The sequence below is a fragment of the Sus scrofa genome, chromosome 6, assembly GCF_054392235.1.
Source record: "Sus scrofa isolate SSC_HxYL_T2T_F1_AM1 chromosome 6, Sscrofa_HxYL_maternal_Yorkshire_Landrace_v2.0, whole genome shotgun sequence".
NCBI classification, from domain to species: Eukaryota; Metazoa; Chordata; class Mammalia; order Artiodactyla; family Suidae; genus Sus; species Sus scrofa.
In genome coordinates, this window is record NC_139388.1 from 111115252 (window position 1) to 111137613 (window position 22362).

At 40.1% G+C, this 22362-nt stretch overlaps 1 protein-coding gene and 1 long non-coding RNA gene across 8 annotated transcripts in view; one reads left to right on the forward strand and one right to left on the reverse strand.

The window, feature by feature from the left end:
- The window catches only part of GREB1L (GREB1 like retinoic acid receptor coactivator), a 273839-nt gene that overhangs the window by 215779 nt on the left and 35698 nt on the right, over positions 1 to 22362 (forward strand). For all 7 annotated transcript variants that reach the window (XM_084964308.1, XM_084964309.1, XM_084964312.1 and 4 more), the window contains 3 exons: positions 10836 to 11016; positions 12749 to 12941; positions 19079 to 19212. In XM_084964308.1, coding sequence (XP_084820434.1) covers positions 10836 to 11016; positions 12749 to 12941; positions 19079 to 19212 — 508 coding nt within the window. The remainder of the gene's footprint in view (positions 1 to 10835; positions 11017 to 12748; positions 12942 to 19078; positions 19213 to 22362) is intronic.
- On the reverse strand, positions 540 to 22188 carry LOC110261180 (uncharacterized). Its single transcript, XR_014807730.1, has 3 exons — positions 22051 to 22188; positions 14993 to 15072; positions 540 to 676 (listed from the first exon to the last, which is right to left on the reverse strand). It is a non-coding gene; the product is annotated as an uncharacterized LOC110261180 (long non-coding RNA).

Consider the following 22362-nt stretch of genomic DNA (forward strand, 5'->3'; position numbering starts at 1 on the left):
TGAAAAACAAAACAAAACATGAGGGCAAAACCAGAAACTAATGAAAAATTGACTCTATATGAGGGGCAGGAGATAGGGATGGAATGGGTATACTTTTAATATTGTTTTGTCTTTTGATCCTTAAAAATGAGTTACAGTCAAAAAATTAAATTAAAATAATGAGAAAAAAAATTAAGTGCTAACAAATAAATGAACCTAATTGCATATTAAATTTATAACATAACCACACACCAAAAAGAATTAAGCCAAAGATTTTTTTTTGAACACAGTTTTCTTATTCAGCATTCTCAATGTGATACATCATATGCTGAGAGCAAAAAGAATTACAAACAAATCTTGAATTTCAATAAGTATGTTATTGGAATTGATGATTTTAAGCTATTTTGTGTATATTACAACACAGAGAAAATGAGTAGGTATTTGCTGAAAACCAGGATTGTCACATGAAGGAAAAGTTGTCACATGAAAATCTGTTCCTTTTAGATTTAAGAGATAGAGGAGTTCCCACTGTGGTACAGTGGGTTAATGATCCGGCTTGTCTCTGTGGAGGCACCAGTTTGATCCCCAGTCCAGCACAGTAGGTTTAGGATCCAGAGTTGCAGCATCTGTGGCATAGGTCAAAGCTCCAGCTCGGATTCAATCCCTGGCGCAGGAATGTCTATATGCTGTGGTGTGACTGAAAAAGATGAATGAATGAATAAATTAGAGCTAGAAGTCTAAACTTAAAACTTGAAAAATATTAAATATTTATTAGCTCTGTCCACTGAAAAGTCTTTAAAACAGTGATATTTTAGTATCAAATGTGCACATTATCATCTATACCTTGCTTTATAAAAATCACTCCCCACTATCCCAGCTCTGAAGTGGGAACAGTCTGAAATCTTGGTTTGCCAGAAAGTGAGAAAGTACTCCAAGATCACTGGGGGTGTGTCAAAAGGCATAGCAATCACCTCGAAGGGGATTTTACTGTCCAGACTTGGTAATTTGAAGTATAAAATGGAATGATGGCAATGGATTGTAATCTTTGGGGGTTTTCTAAAGCCCATAAATCCATATATAATATTAAGAAAATAAAAGAGGCAAGAGGAGTGAGAGGGTGGGGGGGCAGGCTCTAGGGTACCAGCTAATAAATATAAGAAAATGACAGAATTAGGAAATCCCTGTTTTGCACTGCCAATGTAATTATTGAATCTGACAAGTATCATCAAAGGATACTGAAACCATTGGGTAAAATGTCATTCGGGATTTAATATTCACACAGTCTCAAAGTGTTATCTCATGTATTAAAAATTACAGAGAGAAAAAGGTGTCCTTACAAGGGAGAGATCTGGCAGAAGACACTACCGTATCTATGCGATCAAACTTTGCCTTCTCCAGTTATGGGACAGATTGACATTACGAACAAGGGGAAATATATGATGTCACCTATGAAGTATAATTGAGTCTAATCACAAGAACACTGTCAGGCAGATTTTGTGACATTCTGCAAAACAACTAGCCTGTATTTTTGAAAATATCAATGAAAAGACCAAAAAAAAAAAGTTAGGCTGTTTTAATTATGCAGAATAAAGAGACATGACAGCCAAGTGCAGTGCTTTATTCTTGATTGGATCTTAGACCTAAAAATAAAAAATAAAAAACATAGCTCTGGGACAGTGAGTGAAACTCAAATGTGGGCTGTGTATTAGAGAATATTATATCAATGTTAGTTCCATTCTTTGGATTATAATAACAGTATCTTAGTTATGCAGGAGAATGTCTTTGCTCTTAAATACACATTCCGCTTTGTGGTGCAGCGGAAACAGAAATGAATCCAACTGGTATCCATGAGGATGCACGTTCGATCCCTGGCATCGCTCAATGGGTTGGGGATCCTGCTTTGCCATGAACTGTGATGAGGGCACAGAGGTGGCTAGGATCCCACGTTGCTGTGGTTGTGGCGTCTGATTCAACCCCTACCCTGGGAACTTCCATATGCCGCAGGTGCGGCCCTAAAAAAGCAAAAAAAGAAAAAAAGAAAGAAAGAAAAAGAAATACACATTGAAGTATTTAGGAGTGAATATTATATGTTACTTCCAAATTATTCGGCAATAGTAACAACAATGAATAGAAAGTAATAAAGAGAAAAGGCAAATGTAGCAAAATATTAACAATTGATTAAACTAATTTATTGTACTAGTCTTTCAACTTTTCTATAGTTCAAGTAGAAAATGATGGGAAAATAGTTGCTGTAATTGATTCATCAGATAGAATTTAGTATAGCAATTAATATCTTCAAAAAGTTTCTAAAACATGTATGTAATTTGCCTTCCCCCTATTTGAGAAATTTTAAATATTGAATAGATTAAATTTTTAAATTTTATAAAAGGTATTAAAAATCACAATATAGTGAACACCATTGTACCTATCAAAATAAGAAGCACCGGAGACATGTTCTCCACTCGGCCCCCACCCCTGCCTGCTAACATTCCTCTTCTTTCAAAGGTAATCATTATGCTGAATTTTGTGTTTATTATTCCCTTGTTTTATTTACAGTTTTGCCATAATGCATAACTCCTAGATAACATGTTGTTTAATTTTGCTGACCTTAAACCTTTTTGTAAGTGGAACCACTCTATGCATTTGCCTGTGATTTACTTTTTACACTCAACATTATATCGCTGAGGTTAATCCTGTTGTGCATGTAGCTATAATTCATTCACTTTACTGATTTTTTAGTGTTCTATTACATGACTATACCACACATTTCAAAAATAATTTCTACTACTGATGGACATTTGGGTTCTTTCTAGTTTTTTATTATTTCAATAAAAAATAAATATTTTATTATTTATTATTTCAAACAATGCTGGTACTTTCTCTGAGAGTAGCATTGTGGTTATGTACATTTTCAACCTTATTAAATAAGGCTAAATTTTTTCCAAGACGGTTGGTTATATTTACACTCCCACCAGCAATGCATGTGTTTCAGTTATGGTCATGGTTCATTTTGTTTTGTTTTTTAGTAATTTTATATCTATAGAAAAGTCAGAGAAAAAGTACAAGAGAACCAAAAGTGACATTTAAAAATAATTCAATTTATAATAGCATCAAAAATAATAAAATACTGAGGAATATATTTGACAAAAAAGTAAAATTATACCCTGAAAACTAGGAAAAAAAAATTGTTGAAAGAAATTAAGAAAGACCTAAATAAATGGAAAGATGTCCTATGTTCATGAATTGAAAGACAGTGGTTTTTTTGGGTTTTTTGTTTTTTTCTTTTTTGCTTTTGTCTATCATATGGGGCCACACACCATGGCATATGGAGATTCCCAGGCTAGGGGTCAAATCAGAACTGTAGCCGCGGGCCTACACCACAACCACAGCAACACCAGATCCAAGCCACATCTGCAAACTACACCACAGCTGACAGCAACGCCGGATCCTTAACCCACTGAGCGAGGCCAGGGATCAAATCCGTGTCCTCATGGATACTAGTCGGGTTCCTTAACCTCTGAGCCAAAATGGGAACTCCAGGAAGACAGTGTTTTTAAGGTGGCAATACTCCCCAAATTGATCCACAGATTCGATGCATTCCCTATCAAAAACACACTGGCTTCTTTGCATAAACTAACAAGCCGATTCTAAAATTCATGTGGAAATTCAAGAGACTCAGAATACCAAAGCAATATTTAAAAGAAGAATGAGTTGGAAGACACTCACTGCCCCATCTTAAAACTTAATACGAAGCTACAGAAATTAGATATCATGGTTCTGGCATAAAGATAGACATATAAATCAATGGGATAGAATTGAAAGAGTCCAAAAATAAACTCTCCTATTTATGGTCTACTGAATTTTGACCAGGGTATCAAGACCCTTCAATGGACAAAGAATAATCTTTTTGACAAATAGTGCTGGGGCAACTGGATATTCATTTGCAAAAAAAAATGAAATTGGACCTTCACCTCACAAACGAAAACTAAAACAGATCAAAGACCTAAATGTAAGACCTAAAACTATAAAATTCTTAGAAGAAAACATAGGTATAAATCTTCATGACTGTGGATTAAGCAATGATTTCTTAGATATGAGTCCAAAAGCACCAACAATTTGAAAAAAGATAAACTGGAAACTATCAGAGTTTAAAACATTTATGCTTCAATGGACACTATCAAGAAAATGAAGAGAAAACCCACAGAATGGAAAAAATTATTTACAAATCATTTATCTGATAATGGACTTATATCTACAATATTTAAAGACTTATTACAACTCAGTAACCAAAAGACAAATAGCCTAATTAAGATATGAGCAAAGGATCGGAGTTTGTTTTTTTTTGTTTGTTTGTTTGTTTGGCCACACCATGGTGTGTGGAAGTTCTTGGGCTAGGGATCAAACCTGCACCACAGCAGTGACCTGAGCCACTGCAGTGACAACACCAGCTCCTTAACCTACTGCACCACAGGGGAACTCCTAAAGTATCTGAATAGGCATATATCCAAAGAAGATACACAGATGGCCAGTGGACACAGGAAAAGATATGAAACACCATTAGCCAGTTGGAGAAATGAAAAACCAAATCCGCAATGAATACTACTTCACACCCACTAGGATTGCTATATGCAAAAACAGAGACAGTAACACGTTATCAAATATGTGTAGCAAAATTGGAAGCTCATACATTGCCAGTGGGAATGTAAATGGCTTTTCCACTTTAGAAAACAGTCTAGCACTTGCTCAAGTGGTTAAACAAAGAGTTACCATATGATCTAGCAACTCTATTCCTAGATATGAAATGAGAGAGAAGTGAAAAATATATGTCCACACAAAAACCTGTACACAAAAGTTTATAGCAGCATTATTCATAATAACCAAAAAATGGAAACAGTTCAACTGTCTGTCGTGTCCCTAAAGAATGAATTTATAAAATGAGGTAGTCCATACACTACCTCACTTTTCAGCAGTGAAAAGAAATGAAGTATTGATGAATGCTAAAACATGGGCGAAACTCAAAAACAGTATTCCAAGTGAAAGAAACCAGTAGCACAAGATCAGATATTGTTACGATTCTGTTTACATTAAATATCCAGGACAGGCAAACCTATACAGAAAGAAAATATATTGCTGATTGCTTAGGGCTGGGGGACTGAGGAGGGAATGGTTAAAGGGTATTGGGTTTCATTTGTAGGTCATGAAAATGTTCTAAATATTCACATGCAAAAAAAATTAAGTCAGACTTTCACCTCACTGTAGTGATTGTTGTACAACTGTGAACTTATTAAAAGCTATTGAATTTTACATTATATGGGTGAATTGTATGTGGACTGTATCTTAATAAAGCTGTTTAAAAAGTAGGGAGTTCACAGAAACCCTTTACCCACTTCTCTTAATTTGAGAACCTATGTAACCATAGTACAATGATCAAAACAGGAAGTCAGTTTAGGAACGATAGTATTAACCAACTAAAGACCTCAGTGACAGTTTACTGTTCCAGGATCCAATCCAGGATCAAACATTGCATTCAGTTGTTGTTGCCTGCAATCTGGGACATTTCTTCAATTTTACCTTGTTTCCATGACCTTTCCTAGTTTTGGAAAATAGTAGTCAGTTGTTTTGCCAAATGTCTCTCAATTTGAGAATGTCTGGTGTTTTCTCACAATTAGATTGAGGTTATGTGTTTTGGGCAAGAGGACCACAAAAGCTATGCTCTGTTCTTCTTAGTGCACGGTATCAGGGAGGACAGGATGTTGATATGTCTTCTTATTGGTGATGTTAACCTTGATCGTTTGACTAAGGTGGTGTCTGCCAGGTGTCTCCACTGTAAAATCACTATTTTCCTCTTTGTTGATAAAAATCTTGGGGAATACTTTGAGACTGAGCTAATATTCTGTTTCCCCTTAAATCTTCAACCACTAATTTTAGCATCCATCAGTGGATCTTGCTTGCATTTATTGTGGTATTTGCATACTGGTGATTTTTGCATTTCTATCATTTTTCCTAAAAGTATTAATAGGAATTTAGTAATTGAATCTTTCTATAAAGAAGAGTTATTCCTCCTCCTTTATTTGTTTATTTTTATTGGCATGGATTCTTCAACACTTATTTTATTCCATGGGTCATTTCTGATACCATCATCACTTACTTTGGTGCTTACATTTTCCAGCTTTGGCCATTGGGAGCTCCTTTGAGTAAGATCTTGTGTTCTTCATTTTTTTAAGACTATTTTTTTGAGAGCAGTTTTAAGTTCATAGCAAAATGAAAGCGAAAGACAGAGATTCCCCTTATAATTCCTTTCCCCCCCCCACATATACATATCCTCTCATTATCAACATTTCCCACCAGAATTTTTTGGGGGGGGGCATATCAGATAAGGTAAGGTACAATATAATTTCTTGGTTCTTCAGTGCTGATTATTGAAGAACCCATCCTTTGCCACTAATCTACAATGCGAGCTTATCATAAGTCAAGTTTTTATATGCAGGGGGGGTCTGTTTCCAGAGTTGTCCCATCCCAAAAACCACTATCTTGTGAATACAGGTCTATAATTCCTAGTCTCTGGTAAGGCAGATCGCTCCCACCTTTTCTACTTCAGGGCTGACTTTGAAATAGTCTTGGTTCTTTGCTCTGCCACATAAATTTTTTAAATGATTTTAAATTTTAACTATATTTTTATGATTTCGTTCTATTTAGGTCTTCTTTAACGTCACTAGTAGTTTCATCATTTTCTCCATAAAGGTCTTATATATCTTTTATAAGATTTATTCCTAGACAATATTATTTTATATTATTACGAATCATTTTTTTAAAAAACACATTTCCTGGAGTTCCCGTCATGGTGCAGTGGAAATGAATCCGACTAGGAACCATGAGGTTTCGGGTTCAATCCGTGGCCTCACTCAGTGGGTTAAGGATCTGGCGTTGCCGTGAGCTGTGGTCTAGGTTACAGACACGGCTTGGATCCCCACGTTGCTGTGGCTGTGGCGTAGGCTGTAGGCTGTAGGCTGGCAGCTGTAGCTCCAATTCGACCCCTAACCTGGGAACCTCCATGTGCCACAGGTGCGGCCCTAACCACATTTCCTGTTTGCTGCTTGGCATGTAGAAATTGACCTAATTTTTATAAATTGATTTTGAGACCATTAACTTAACTAAATTTGTATTAATTTAGTAAATTCATCTGTGGACTATTTTGTGTTTTCTACAAGACATGTTATTAGTAAATAGTAATCATTTTTCTTTCTCTTTTTTGAAGTAATTAGTGGTTCCATTTATTTCTAAATATAGTAGATGCATAAGCAATTTTTATTGAGTTGAAATAAAACACTTGTAATGATGCCATTAATACCTCTTGAAAAGAGACCCTTTGAAGGAAGAGACCATGTCCATTTTCGTTTTATATTTACTAAGGATAAGCTATGAAAGGAGAAAGGACTTAAAAATGGAATATTCAATTATATTCTGTTTAAATTTTAATATACACTGTGTAAGACCACCAGCTTCCATGAAAAGATAAATAATGTATCATTAGACTGGTTGTAGACAGTTTTGTTTCTTACTTTCTAATTTTAGGTTAAAAAAAAAGTCAGGATATACAATTATAAAATCTGAGCTAGGTAGCAGAATATCCATAGGGGAAAAATTAGTAAGGAATGCACAAAAATGTTCACAGTGGCTTATTTTGAGTTAAAGAATCATGGATAATTCTTTCTTTTTTTAATATATCTCTATACTTTCCAGTTTTCCCAAGATGAGTATCTATCACTTTCATAACCAGGAAAGAAACAAAACTTAAAACTAAAAGCAAGTCTAAAACAAATTTAAAGGTAAGGATGATCTGCCAAAAATGCCCAGCTAGAAATAAAACAATCAAGTACCTCTGATGTGCCTGTTCCCTGCCCTTGCCCTCAAATATACCACCTCAGAGCCAGCTAGCTGCATAGTTACAGACTAAAATACCATGTTATGTCTAAGAGAATGACCTCGGAGATTCATGCGACTTTGTCTTTCCGTTAAGGGCATGTGTGGACCTGACCTATTAAAAGCACACAATTGGTTTTCATTTCATCTGTTTTGAAATGTGATCAACTCTTAATTATCCATAAGATATATTTTTTCCTCTTTGTGAATTATTTATGGTCTTTTCATATTCAGAGACTCTTTTTTGTTCTTTTTCTCTTGTCCCTTTAGGGCCCCAACCACGGCACATGGAAGTTCACAGGTTAGGGGTCAAATCAGAGCTACAGCGGCCGGCCCACACCACAGCCACAGCAACTCAGGATCCAAGCCACATCCTCGACCTATGCCGAAGCTCACAGCAACACCAGATCCTTAACCTACTGAGCAGGGCCAGGGATCAAATTGGCGTCCTCATGGATACTAATCAGGTTTGTTACTACTGAGCCACGACGGGAACTCCCATATTCAGAGACTCTTAACCCTCACTGCTAGTTTCTAAGGACAAACTTAGGAGACATAGACTAATTTTCAACTGGTTCTACTTTCCCCATTTTACAAATAAGGAAACAGAACCCCCCAGAGATTACATAGGTCCTCTCTTTGTGCCTCTGTTCACTTCCTTTGCCCCAAAGGACTTGTCTCTCATTATGACACTTGTCAAAAATATCCGCCTTCTCCATCATAAGCTCCATGAATGAGATTAAAATCTTTGTCCTGCCCTTCTGTGTATCCCCAGGCCTAGTACAGTACCTGACATAGTACCTGATACATAATAGATATTCAGTAAATCTCTATCAAATGCTGAATAAATTTTATAAGCAATTTGCTTTCCAAAAAATCAGACTACCTGCCAAATAAAATGCTTCATTGATTGCTTTTAGAAATATCCACAACAATATTTGACTACATTTGGGTGGAAATTAAAAACAATCTCTGAGTAAAGTCTCCTAATAAAAAAAGACTGAAAGCAAAATTACCTTCCTGTTCACCTTTTCTGGTATAATGAATTTTTCATATGATAAAACATTTTTCCTATTTTTGTTTACACCATCTAGAACTAATAGTACTATGTCATCTAGATGCTAATTGCGTGTGGTCGTTAATTGAGCTGTTTTTACATAAAAAGAAAAACTAGATCAATGAAACTAAGTCAACATAATTCACAAAAGTTTCTTAACTTGTGTATTTATTTTAATTTTAATTTCTTTTCCATATAGTTGGGGCTGGTGGATAGCTGATATTAGAGGCTAAATAGATATCCTTCAGCCCTTGGAGGAGCATATCTCACCCCCAAATGTGACATATCTAACCCCAAATCAGTCTTCTGGTTCCTTTTGCTGTTTAGAGGGTCATGGGCTTGAGTCACAAGACTCTCATTTCAGAGGGATGAGTTGTTTGCAGGGAAGGGGTGTTGTATATCCTTGTATGGGGCAATGTTTTTTTTTTCTAAATTTATTGAGCTATAACTAACATATTGTGTAAGTTTAAAGTATGTAAGGTGACATTTAACACATGTATATATTGTGAAATGTTCTCCACAATAAGGTGAGTTAACACATCTTTACCTCACATAATTACCATTTTGTCTCTTCATTTTATTTATTTGTTTGTTTGTTTGTTTGTTTGTTTGTTTATTTATTTATTTATTTTTGTCTTTTCTAGGACCGCACCCAAGGCATATGGAGGTTCCCAGGCTAGGGGTCTAATCAGAGCTGTAGCTGCTGGCCTATACCACAGCCACAGCAATGTCAGATCCAAGCCACATTTGAGACCTCTACCACAGCTCACAGCAATGCCAGATCCTTAACCCACTGAGAGAGGCCAGGGATCTAACCCACAACCTCATGGTTTCTAGTCAGATTTGTTAACCTCTGAGCCACGACGGGAACTCCTGTCTCTTCATTTTAAAGCATGATTTGGGTGTTTTAATTATCCAACAAGAGCTGCATGTGCCTAGAACTGTTTTAGATGTTTGTTTGTAGAATTCATTTTATTGTAGACAGAGATAAAGATACAGTACTAAAGTTACCGTTTCTAACATTTAGAGAATATAGTTATCTTGAGTAATTCGTGTCATCCTACTAATTTGGTACCTAATCCAACATTTGCTGAGGGTACCTCATACTCTAAATACTGTGCAACATCATCACTGTAAGAAAAAATTTTTTAAATAAAATACTACCTAAAAAAGCTCATGATCTACCAGTGGTATCTTTAGACATCACATTTTACTTTTCTTTTTTCTTATTAATAAATTTAGGGTAAGGAAGACTTATACAGTTATATCAATTTGGCCAAGAGCTATAGCCCAAAGCTTCATTTTTTTTCTAAGTGGCCTCTATAGGCTGTTAGCAAATCACTTCACATATAAGTAGCATTAATTAGACAGAGGTCTTGTACATTCAATTGCTCCTACTTAATGGATTAGACCAGCCCCTGTTGTTATTTGTTCAAGACGTGGGAGGTGGGATACGGTGTGCTAAAGAAAAGGAAATCTGATATTTCCTCCTCAAAATGGTGGCACAGTGGAAACAAATCCAACTAGTAACCGTGAGGTTTCAGATTCGATCCCTGGCCTCAATTAGTGGGTAAAGGATCCGGCATTGCTCTGATCTGTGGTGTAGGTCACAGACACTGCTCAGATCTGGCATTGCTGTGGCTGCGGTGTAGGCCGACAGCTGTAGCTCTGGTTAGACCCCTAGCCTGGGAACCTCCATGCCACGAGTGCAGCCCTAAAAAGAAAAAAAAAAAAAATTTGGTGGGGAACATGGAAAAAACTATCTGCTCTGTACACTTCTAAGTGTGGTGAGTACCCAGTATATCAATTGACACTGAACTTAAATTTGTCTTAGAGGTATGTATGGAAAAAATATAAACTCTTTTTTTCTTCTTGGCAGGTGTCCTTGTAGACTTGGGTCTGGAGGAAAATGGGACGGCCTATCAGAGAGCAGAGAAATACGTGGTTCGTCTAGACAATGAGATTCAAACCAAGTTTGAAGTTTTCATGAGAAGGGTGAAACAGAACCCATACACACTGTTTGTGCTAGTTCATGACAACTCCCATGTGGAACTAACGAGGTGATTGCTTCCGAGTGAGCAAATACGATATTCCTTCTACAGCAGTAATGGACATGTCATAAGTTACTCAAAGGGTGGTGATCTGAAAGCCCAGGGATCCTACTAGTTGGCGTTTTCTCATGGACAAGTTATTCCCACTCTTCCCTTGCTCTTTCAACTTTTCTTACCACTTTCATGTTGATTTTACTTTAACTATACTATGGGTGAGTTTGCAACTTCTTGTTAAGATCCATTCTCACGAGTGCTGAGGACCTCAGCTACTTTGGGGAAAGAGTGGCAGCAAGGAGGTTGTGGCTGGTGAGCGCCTTGTGCTCCCTGCCTACCACCTCCTCTCTCCCCTGTTCTCCTTTTTTCCTTTCCTTTCTTCTTTTCCTTCCTCTCCTGCTGTTTCTCCTCCTCTTTGCCTTTTCTCTGCTGTCTTCCCTTTAACAGGAACAGAGGTGCCACTTCAGTGATTGAGGGCAGATCTGAAAACTTCCACAATTTGCCAATTTAAATGAGACCATCCTGTCGCTCGGTGGGCCTACTAACAATAACAACAACAAAAAGCCAGTATTTGTGGCGTGATGGAGTCAGATCAAATCACAGCAGTTGTCTGGTAGAGCGTATCTTTGTTCTTGTGAATTGAAAAAGGCAAATCTTTTTTTTTTTTCCCCAGAGCAAATTGTTGTCAGATATTGCATATCATGGTTTGTCCCCACCAGGTAGTGGGAGGGAAATTTCAGGCATCATCAAGCACTTATAGATTTTCTTTCCTCAGGACACGCTGAGGTTAGGCATCTGGAATTTTTTGGAGTTATGGTAGAAATGTTTGAATTGCAAAAACACTTGTTCGGAAGCCAGACTGTGTTTGGTACTCCACAGTCTGTGAAGCCTAGAGCCATATGTAGGTGTAAAGATCTTGCTTAACTTGTTAGATTTGCAAGGAAGGATGGAATGAAGGAAAGGGAGGAAAGAGAAGAGAAATTTTGCCCACATCCTCTACAGTTACTGCTAGTGTCCCATGAGCAGAAATAGCTCACTGACCTTATATACCTCATCTTTGAAAGTATGGGGTAATTGCTTTTAGGATTACACATTGGGTCTCTCTGTATTTAGGTCTCACGTTCATTGAGATCACTTATTTGACTGTGTGTGTGTGTGTGTTTGTGTATATATATGTGTGTGTGTGTGTGTGTGTGTGTGTATGAATGAATAGTTTTGAGGCTGCATGGCAACCTGGTACATCCATATTGAGCAGAACTGAAAATGACTCAGAAATATGAACATGTTGGTCATGAAGAGGGGGTGGGAGGAGCCCTCCCCACAGTCTCTCAGCCTCAAGGGAGGAAGGAGAGTTTATTACCACATCGGGGCTCCTTGAGGCTTCTGGGCCTCTCTAAAGGTATAGATGATTGCACAGTTAATAAGCATCATGCCTTGATGGAGCGCACCCTCATTCAGATGGGCTTTCAAACTGAAGTGATTCAAGGATTTAGATGTCTTTGGCTTGCATAACTGAGTTTACAGTTTGGAGGGTATCAGGGACAAACTGAGAAAGGGAAAAAAATCCCTGAAATCTATTTGTAAGGGGTAAGAAGGTCATTTTTGTTCTTCCAGATCAACTGTTAATTGCTTCTACTCTTGCTCCCAATGAATAAGAACTAGAAAAATAAGAGCTAAAATATTGCCTCCATCTAATCAGTTAAACTAGGAGGTTTTGATGTAACTTTCAATATTTCTACATCTACAGTGTCATTTCGGGCTCTTTGTCACATGGTGAACCTGGCCATGGATTGGCTGACAGAGTCATTAACTGCAGAGAGGTTCTGGAAGCTTTCAACCTTCTGGTGCTCCAGGTTACCTCCTGCCCATACACTCTGCAGACCCAACAATCTCGAATCAGCACCAGCAACGAGGTTCACTGGATCCAGCTGGACAGCACAGTGAGTCTCTGCGCTACTCTCTGATACACAGACTTGTTTTCAGTTCCCAGGGGAGTGGAACCTTATAATAAAATACAGTGATGATGGAAGAGTTCAAAAGTATAACTAACACAATGCTTTCTCTTCTAAAAGTTCCATAGAATTACAATTACTTTTCACTGAAAACCAGTGAATAGCATCCTCTATAAATTGAATTAGGTGGTTCTTTTTTTTTAGGTTTTCATGCAGATACAAAATTGTCCATCCTGTAGTTTGTTCCCCCAAACGATGTCATCTGATATCATCACCAATATCCTGGATCAGCTTTATGCCTTTAAATGATTTTTTTTTGTCTTTTGTCTTTTGAGGGCTGCACCTGTGGCATATAGAGGCTCCCAGACTAGGGGTCCAATCAGAGCTGAAGCCTCCAGCCTACACCACAGCTATAGCAATGCGGTATCTGAGCCACATCTGCAACCTACACTACAGCTCACAGCAATGCCGGATCCTTGACCCACTGAGCAAGGCCAGGGATCAAACCTGGGTCCTCATGAATGCTAGTTGGGTTTGATAACTGTTGAGCCACAACAGGAAATCTGATTTTTTGTGCCTTTAAATTATTAATTCCAATATAAGACTTGGAAATTTTATTGTTTTCTTGTTTTAGTCTTAGTGATCTATACCATTGTTTTTTGTTTGTTTATTTGTTTTTGTCTTTTTAGGATCATACCTGCGGCATATGGAGGTTCCCCAGCTAGGAGTTGAATCGGAGCAGTACCTGCGGGCCTACGCCATAGCCACAGAAATGCCAGATCCGAGCCGTGTCTGAGACCTACACCACAGATCATGGCAATGCTGGATCCTTAACCCACTAAGCAAGTCCAGGGATGGAACCTGAATCCCCATGGATGCCAGTCAGATTCATTTCCACTGAACCATGACAGGAACTCCCATGATCTACACCATTGTTAATTGCTTGCTCACTTCCCCAGCAACTGGGTTTTTCCTTTTAATCAGTTCACAGACTTCTTGTTGAAACAGAGAATGATGGTACTGTTACTGTAAATTACTCAGTAGTATCACTTAAAGCATTGAGAATAGCTCAACATTGTACATACCCAGGTCTTTATATTTTTTTGTCCAGTCCATAATTCTTAAAAAACATTTTCAGAATTTCCTTGTGGCACAGTGGGTTAAGGATCTGGCATTGTCACTGCAGCGGCTCAGGTTACTGCTGTGGCTTGGGTTTGATCCTTGGCCCAGTAACTTCCATGGCCAAAAAAAATATTTTCTATGGTCTATAAACTGTACGCTAAATATATTAGCAAAGAAAAGAAATCAAAGTTTCATTTAAAAAAAAACAATAAAGGTTAGCCATTAAGCAATGATCCTTTGTTTAGAAATATTGACCTATTGGATATTTTTAAATAAACATGTTTAAGTAAAAGGTACTGGAAATGTCTTACGTAAGAATAACCATTGGAGTTCTCTGGTGGGGCTCAGCAGGTTAAATATCTGGCATTATCATTGCTGTGGCTCTGATTGCTGCTGCAACACAGGTTCAATCCCTGGCCTGGGAACTTTTGCGTGTCATAAAAAGAATAACTATTTTTCAATCCAGTGCATTTCACTCTGTTATGAAGCAGGTAAGAAGACTTGGAGCTCCCCTTGTTGAGTATTGGTGTGTCCTTTGCAGTTAAGCAAGCGTAGCTCCCTGATTCACACTGGCCCCACCAGTGTGGATGGGAGAACTTATGAGAACTTTTTCAGTGTGTGGATGATCACAAAGAGGTTGCTTTGAGCTTTCATGTTGCTGGTATCTTCTCCCCTACAGATATGTCCATTAATTGGGTGATCCAGGTATGGATGAGATAAGAGGCTGCATAGTTTCTTTGCCTCAGAACCCCAGGGCCAACCTATGGGCTGCCCAGGTACCTGTCCTAACATGGATTGGGACTGCCAACAGAACTGAGGAAAGGAAACTTTGTTTTTAATCCAACAGAGAGTTCTCCTATTGGATGTTAAGTTTAATATATTGTTGGTGGTGGGCGGTGGCAACTATCCTAATTTACCTGGTTCATTGAGTCTTTTCCAAACAGGATCACTCCAGGGACAGGTAGACAAGCTTATAGCTTCTGCCTTTTGTCTTCTCCTGATGTGAAATAATAGAGAAAATAATATTCCTTAAAAGTCATTCCTGGAGTTCTTGTTGTGGCTCAGGGGAAATGAACCTGACTAGTATCCATGAGGATGAGGGTTCGATCCCTGGCCTCACTCAGTGGGTTACGGTTAAGTTGCTGTGAACTGTGGTGTACATCACAGACACAGCTCCAATTCGACCCCTAGCCTGGGAATTTCCATATGCTGCACATGCAGCCCTAAAAAGCAAACAAAACAAAACAAAAAACAGAGAGAGAATTTCAAAAAGCCAAAGTCCCCTGTGGGCTGAAAGGAGGGAGGAGTGCCACCCACTTGAGAGCATCAGAAACGGTGACATGGAGGATGGAGCACTCAGGATGGGCCCTGGAGGAGAGGAAGGACAGAGCAGACAGCGGAGCAGCCACTCCTGGCAGCAGGCAGCTCCGGCAGGACAACAGAGGAAGAGGCATCAGGCACTTTTCAGAGAATACTTGGTGGGATGAAAAGAAACCTGGAAATACACATATGGAATCTCTGAGACCAGGCTGGGAAAGTGTACACTTGTTACACAGGCATTTTTTAGCAAGGGCATAGTATTACTGGAATTAGCAGAATATACATATTTCTTTTATTATTTACATTCACAATGTTAGTGTACATTTGGATGAATTTTCACAAACTGAACACACCCATGGACCGCACCCAGATGAAGAACTAGAACATTCCCACAACCCAGAAGCCAGGCACTCCCCTTACCAGAGGAAAACACTCTTCTGGCCTCTTACACTGCAGACCTAGTTCGCCCGGTTTTGAATGTTCTATAAATGGAATCATACAGTATGCACTCTTTTCTGTCTGGCTTCTTTTGCTCAATATTGTTTGTGAGATTCTTCTATATTTTGGATAAGTCATAAAACATTCACTCTTTTTTGTTGTGTACAGATTACACTGGGTGGGTTCCCACTATGGTGCAGTGGGTTAAGAATCCAGCTGCAGTGGCTCAGGTCACTGTGGAGGTGTGGGTTTGATTCCAAGCCCAGAACAGTGGGTTAAAGGATCCAGCATTGCCACAGCTGCAGCTTGGATTCAGTCCCTGGCCCAGGAACTTTCCTATGCTGTGGGCATGGCCATAAAAAAGAATTTTTTTTTTTTGTTGTTGTTGTTGTTGTTGTTGTTGTTGCTGTTGTTGTTGTTGCTATTTCTCGGGCCGCTCCCGCGGCATATGGAGGTTCCCAGGCTAGGGGTTGAATCGGAGCTGTAGCCACCAGCCTACGCCAGAACCACAGCAACGCGGGATCCGAGCCGCGTCTGCGACCTACACCACAGCTCACGGCAACGCCGGATCGTCAACCCACTGAGCAAGGGCAGGGATCGAACCCGCAACCTCATGGTTCCCAGTCGGATTCGTTAACCACTGCACCACGACGGGAACTCCAAAAAAGAATTTTTTTTAAAGATTACACTGGGTTGGAGTTCACACTGTGGCTCAGTGGGTTAAGAACCTGACGTAGTATCCATAAGGATGTGGGTTCAATCCCTGGCCTTGCTCAGTGGGTTAAGGATCTGGTGTTGCCACAAGCTGTGGCATAACTCACAGATGCAGCTTGGATCCTCTGTTGCTGTGGCTGTGGCACAGGCTGGCAGCTGCAGCTCTGATTCAACCCCTAGCCTTGGAACCTCCATATGCTGCAGGTGCAGCTGTAAAAAAGAGAAAAAAATGATTATGCTGGATGACTCACCACCATTCACGTATTCACCCTATTCATTTATTTCAAATAGCGCTGCAATAAACATGCCTTTTGGTAGACATATGTGTGTATTTTCGTTGGGTATGTATCTTGTAGTGAAATTGCTGAGTTCAGCATTAGTAGACACTAACAGGCTGAACTTTAAGGCAATTTATTATCTATAGAGGCCAAGTCAAAGTGATTAGAAGGGGGGAGATGAGTCATCTGGCTTTTCTGATAATTCAGGTTAGAAAGAACAAATACCTAAATCAGAATAGTGGTCTTAACAATAAAAAAGATGGAAGAAATCGTAAATTTTCTAGGATTTATTTCTTGGGGAAGCAGGAAAAGGCAGAGATATCTTTCAGATGATGCCTTTAACAAGAAAAGAGAAGTCAAAGGGAGGAGGATCTGGACCAAGTAAAGACTGGGCTGAGTGCACTGTCAGAAATGCAAAGCTGCAGTTTGGACTGGGGATTTGCAGTGAGGATTCGGGATATTTACAGAGAAACCAATCACTGAAGCAGCCAGCTGATGTAGATAAAATCATGGGAGAAAATAATGAAGAGAATGGCTAAGAGGATAGTGAGGCCAAGGACTGAGCTGTTTGGCCTCAGGAGTCCTTGGTGACCTTCCAGGGAACTGCGTCCACAGAGCAGAGTGTTTGGCTGGAGGAAAAGCAGAGACAGCAGCAAAAGGACAGGGAGGGCTGCCACTCGGGGTCACTGAGAGGGCAGAACTTTGGGAAGGAAGTTTTTTTTCAAGAGAAGGACATTTTTCCCAAAGATACAAGGATTTGATTAATCATATCATTTATGATTTGTGATACTTGAATAATTTGTGATAGTTTGTTTCTTTAGACTGACATCATTCAGAGTTTGATAACTTATTTTTGTTTTTGTTTTGTGTTTTAGGGCCGCACTGGCGGCATATGGAGGTTCCCAGGCTAGGGGTCTAATCAGAGCCGTAGCCCCCGGCTTATGCCTACTCTGATAACTCGTGTTTTAAAAGGTGGTCTTGGAGTTCCCATCGTGGCTCAGTAGTTAACGAACCTGATTAGTATCCTTGAGGACTCGAGTTCTTGGGTTCTCGCTGGCCTCACTCAGTGGATTAAGGATTGGCATTGCCGTGAACTGTGGTGTAGGTCTCAGATTCGGCTGGGATCCCAAGTTGCTGTGGCTCTGGTGTAGGCTGGCAGCTGTAGCTCTGATTGGACCCTAGCCTGGGAACTTTCATATGCCATGGGTGTGGCCCAAAAGAAGGAAAGAAAGAAAGAAAGAAAGAAAGAAAGAAAGAAAGAAAGAAAGAAAGAAAGAAAGCAAGCAAGCAAGCAAGCAAGCAAGCAAGCAAAGCTTTTCCACTGACTCTGTGCCAAGTCAAGATAAGGAGGGAAACGCAAATGATTTCTTTTCATCCTGAAATGACTTCTTTGGCACAGCTGTTCAGAACACAACCAAGAACCTAGAAGGACCCAAACAAACTATAGATGTTGCCCAGTCTTTGCTCCAAGGCTCTGATATTTATAATAGATGTGAGGTGATATCTCCTTGTGGTTTTGATCTACATTTTCCCTAATGATTGGTGATATTGAGCACATTTTTCCGTGCCTGTTTGCTGTCTGTAGGTCTTCTTCAGGAAAAAAAAAAAATCTATTTAGAATTTTCCTGTATCTGTTGGCCATCTTCAGAAAAAAAATCTACTCAGATCCTCTGTCCATTTTTTAATTGGATTTGGGGGGGGTTGCTGTTGAGTTGTATGAGTTCTTCATATAATTTGAATATTAACTCTTATCAGAGAAATGATTTGCAAATATTTTCTCCCTTTCAGTCAGTTGCCTTTTCATTTTGTTTCCTTTGCTGTGCAGAAGTTTTTTTAGTTTAACCTAGTACTGCTTGTTTGTTCACAATTTTCTTTTCTTTTTTTTTTGTCTTTTTGACTTTTCTAGGGCCACTCCCACAGCATCTGGAGGTTCCCAGGCTAGGGGTCTAACTGGAGCTATAGCTGCCAGTGGACACCACAGCCACAGCAACGCCAAATCCGAGCCTCATCTGTGACCTACACCACAGCTCACAGCAACGCTGGATCGTTAACCCACTGAGCAAGGCCAGGGATCGAACCTGCACCTCATGGTTCCCAGTCGGATTCGTTAACCACTGAGCAACGATGGGAACTCCTTGTTCACAATTTTCTTAACCTTCCAGGCTATTACAGTCCCCCACCCACCACCCACCCAACCAGAAAACAAGACACTGTATCCTGCCCTCACTGGTTTTGCTCTGTGTTTTGGATCAGGAGGACATGAACGGTGAGGAAAAGCTGTATTTCGGCCTAAATGAGTACAGTAAATCTCTTCAGTGGGGAATCACAAGCCCCCTTCTGAGATGCGATGAGACTTTTGAAAAAATGGTGAACACTCTATTGGAGAGGTAAGTAAGGACCTTCAACCTTTTCTTTAGCTATCCTTGCATGTCTGAAATAGCTAAACGGGAGTTCCCGTTGTGGTTCAGTGGAAACAAACCCAACTAGTATCCATGAAGATGCAGGTTTGATCCCTGGCCTTGCTCAGTGGGTTAAGGATCTAGTGTTGCTGTGGCTGTGGCATAGGCCAGCAGCTGTAGCTCTGATTGAACCCCTTGCCTGGGAACTTCCACATGCCATGGGTGCAGCCCTAAAAAGACAAAAAAAAAAAAAAAAAGCTTTTCATAAGATGACCTTTTACTCATAAGGGTTTTCTATGATCATCCAAGACCAACAAAGGAGACCAGCAACCCAGAGTGGGAAGTAGAACTACTTTCTGTGCTCTGAATTGTCTTCCAAGTAGGCTTCATAGTGCACCTGGGGATGACACGGGCAGAGGGAGATTTGCTTATTAAAAATGATTCCTCTGAGGCCCAGCCTCCCCCACCACACACCCCACATCCCACACTTTTACATTTTCCTCTCTTCTCTGTCCATCTCAGGCAAGTACCCTTCAATAACGCAGTAAATATAAAACTTCACTATGAGAGATTTGGGGTGTAGACTGGAGAAGATTAAAAAACAATTGGATCCTTAAAGTGAGTTCAGTTCCAAGGGTCCCTCCTCCAGCGCCCAACTGTGGGGTTAAGGATCATGAATCTTGTCTCTTTTTTATTCCCCAATTCCAGGCCAAACTCTGGAAGAACAAAGGGTCTTCCTGTTTTTCCCTCTCTGATGCTGAGCCATAGATTCAAAGAATAGGTTGAGGCATTAGAATTTAACCTGCTAGAGGCCCCTCCCTGCCCTCCACCACAATATTCTGTCTGATCATTCAGTGATGGGGGCAGTTGGGCTCTATTAGCTCTGGCTCTAATTGATCACAAACCATCTATTTAATATGCTGCCCTATAACTTTGCTAAGAAAAAACAAAGAGAAATAAAGACAAGGACAGGTGACTGCATCCTACCCATTAGGCTATAATGCTGTGTCAGGAAAAGGAGCAGGCTTAGAGTAGGAATTTATATTTTCAAAGCTGTGGGATTTGAGAAGACTTAACTGACACTGTGACATTAATCCTTTCACAGCACATGTGATCTTAGATTTCCAAAATCATCCCATGAGTCTCCCCTTTCAGTGTTCCCCACCCTCCTGTTCTGTCCTCCAGCTTGGAACCTATCTTTTTTTCCAGTAACCTCACTCGGAGTTTCATAACTTTTTTTTTTTTTTTTTTTTTGTCTTTTTAGGGATACCCTTGTGGCATATGGAGATTCCCAGGCTAGGGGTCAAATCAGAGCTACAGCTGCCAGCCCACACCAGAGCCATGGCAGCACCAGATCCAAGCTGCGTCTGCGACCTACACCACAGCTCGTGGAAATGCTGGAACTTTAACCCACTGAACGAGGTCAGGGATTGAACCCACAACTTTATGGTTCCTAGTTGGATTCATTTCTGCTGCGCCACTAAGGGAACTCCCATAACTCATATTTTAATGGATGATCCCATACACTCGCATAGCACTTTTGGAATACTTACAGGCTATAATTACAGTTTGATGCAAACATAACAGACGGGGGAAACTATTCACTTCTAAATTCAGAGCTCTTTCAGTATAAAATTTAATTACCCTTTGATCTAACTTTGGCTTTCATACATGGCCTAGCAAAAAAACATTAAGCCTTGGAGTTCCCTGGTGGCTTAACAAGTTAAGCATCCAGTGTTGTCACTGCTGTGGCGTCAGTTTGATCCCTTGTTCAAGACTTCTGAATGCTACAGGTGCGGCCAAAAACAAAACACTTAGCTTTAAACTTGAATCATCTGGGAGTTCGCCTTATGGCAGTAACAAACCCGACTAGGATCCATGAGAATGCAGGTTCAATCCCTGGCCTTGCTCAGTGGGTTAAGGACCCGGCATTGCCGTGAGCCATGGTGTAGGTCACAGATGCAGCTCGGATATGGCGTTGCTGTGGCTGTGGCATAGGCTGATAGGTACAGCTCCGATTCAGCCCCTAGCCTAGGGACTTCCATATGCCATGGATGTGGCCCTAAAAAGACCAAAAAAATAAAAAACTTAAATCATCTGTGCTTACTTCCTTCAGCCCAATCACCCCAGGCTAAAAATAGCTATGATTTATTGAACTCTTAAAGGTTTTCTTCACTTTTCCCCAATCTACTAAATTCTTGCCACATAAGACGATGTCAGAGAGCTGAATAAAATCTGCACTCAGCTCTGTCTCTGATCAGTCTGATGTTGTTGGGCAAGTAGCTGAATTTCTCCCAACCCTTAACTCAGCCTCCTTCTATAAGAATGTGGTGTGGTCAGAACCCAGGGCAGGTGTTCCCGTTGTGGCTCAGTGGAAACAAACCCAACTAGCATCCATGAGGATGTGGGTTCGACTCCTGGCCCTGCTCAGTGGGTTAAGGATCCAGCATTGCCGCAAGCTGTGATGTAGTTCACAGATGCAACTCAGATCCTGTGTTGCTGTGGCTGTGGAGTAGGCAGGTGGCTGCAGCTCTGATTCAACCCCTAGCCTGGGAACTTCCATGTGCCGCAAGTGTGGCCCTAAAAAGCAAAGATAAAAAAAGAACCCAGGGCGTCTGTGGTCCTTTCCAGCTCTAAGTACTTCAAAACCACACTATTCATTTGGTGACCCTAACTAGTATTTGACCCTGGGCTTTTCCATGCAAGGCTGGTGGACCACTTGTTTGACTTTAAATAGAATTATAAAGTGGAGCAAAGGTGAAATCCTCCATGCTAGGCAGCTGCATGTGCCAGCTGGCAACCAGAGAGAGAGGCTCACAGACTCACCACCGTTCTGTAGGCTGCATGAGATGCTTGGCCAAGCTTGGGTCCGGGGCTTTGCTTTGCCGGTGCCTACTTTCTTAACCAGCACCTCTTCATGCCTGCAAATGGGTCCTCTTTGCCCATTTGTATTCACCCTGCCACCAGGCCGGGCTTTCTGAGGAATAGCACATAAAGGAGAGATTTATTTTCTGTCTGCTCTGTAATTATAACAACTTCCAATTGGCAATCGGATGGAAGTGGAGGGAGGAGTAATTTTGGGGTGAGTCAAGGACACCCCTGCTATTTATTTGCTGGGCTCTCTTTACTGAGCAAGAG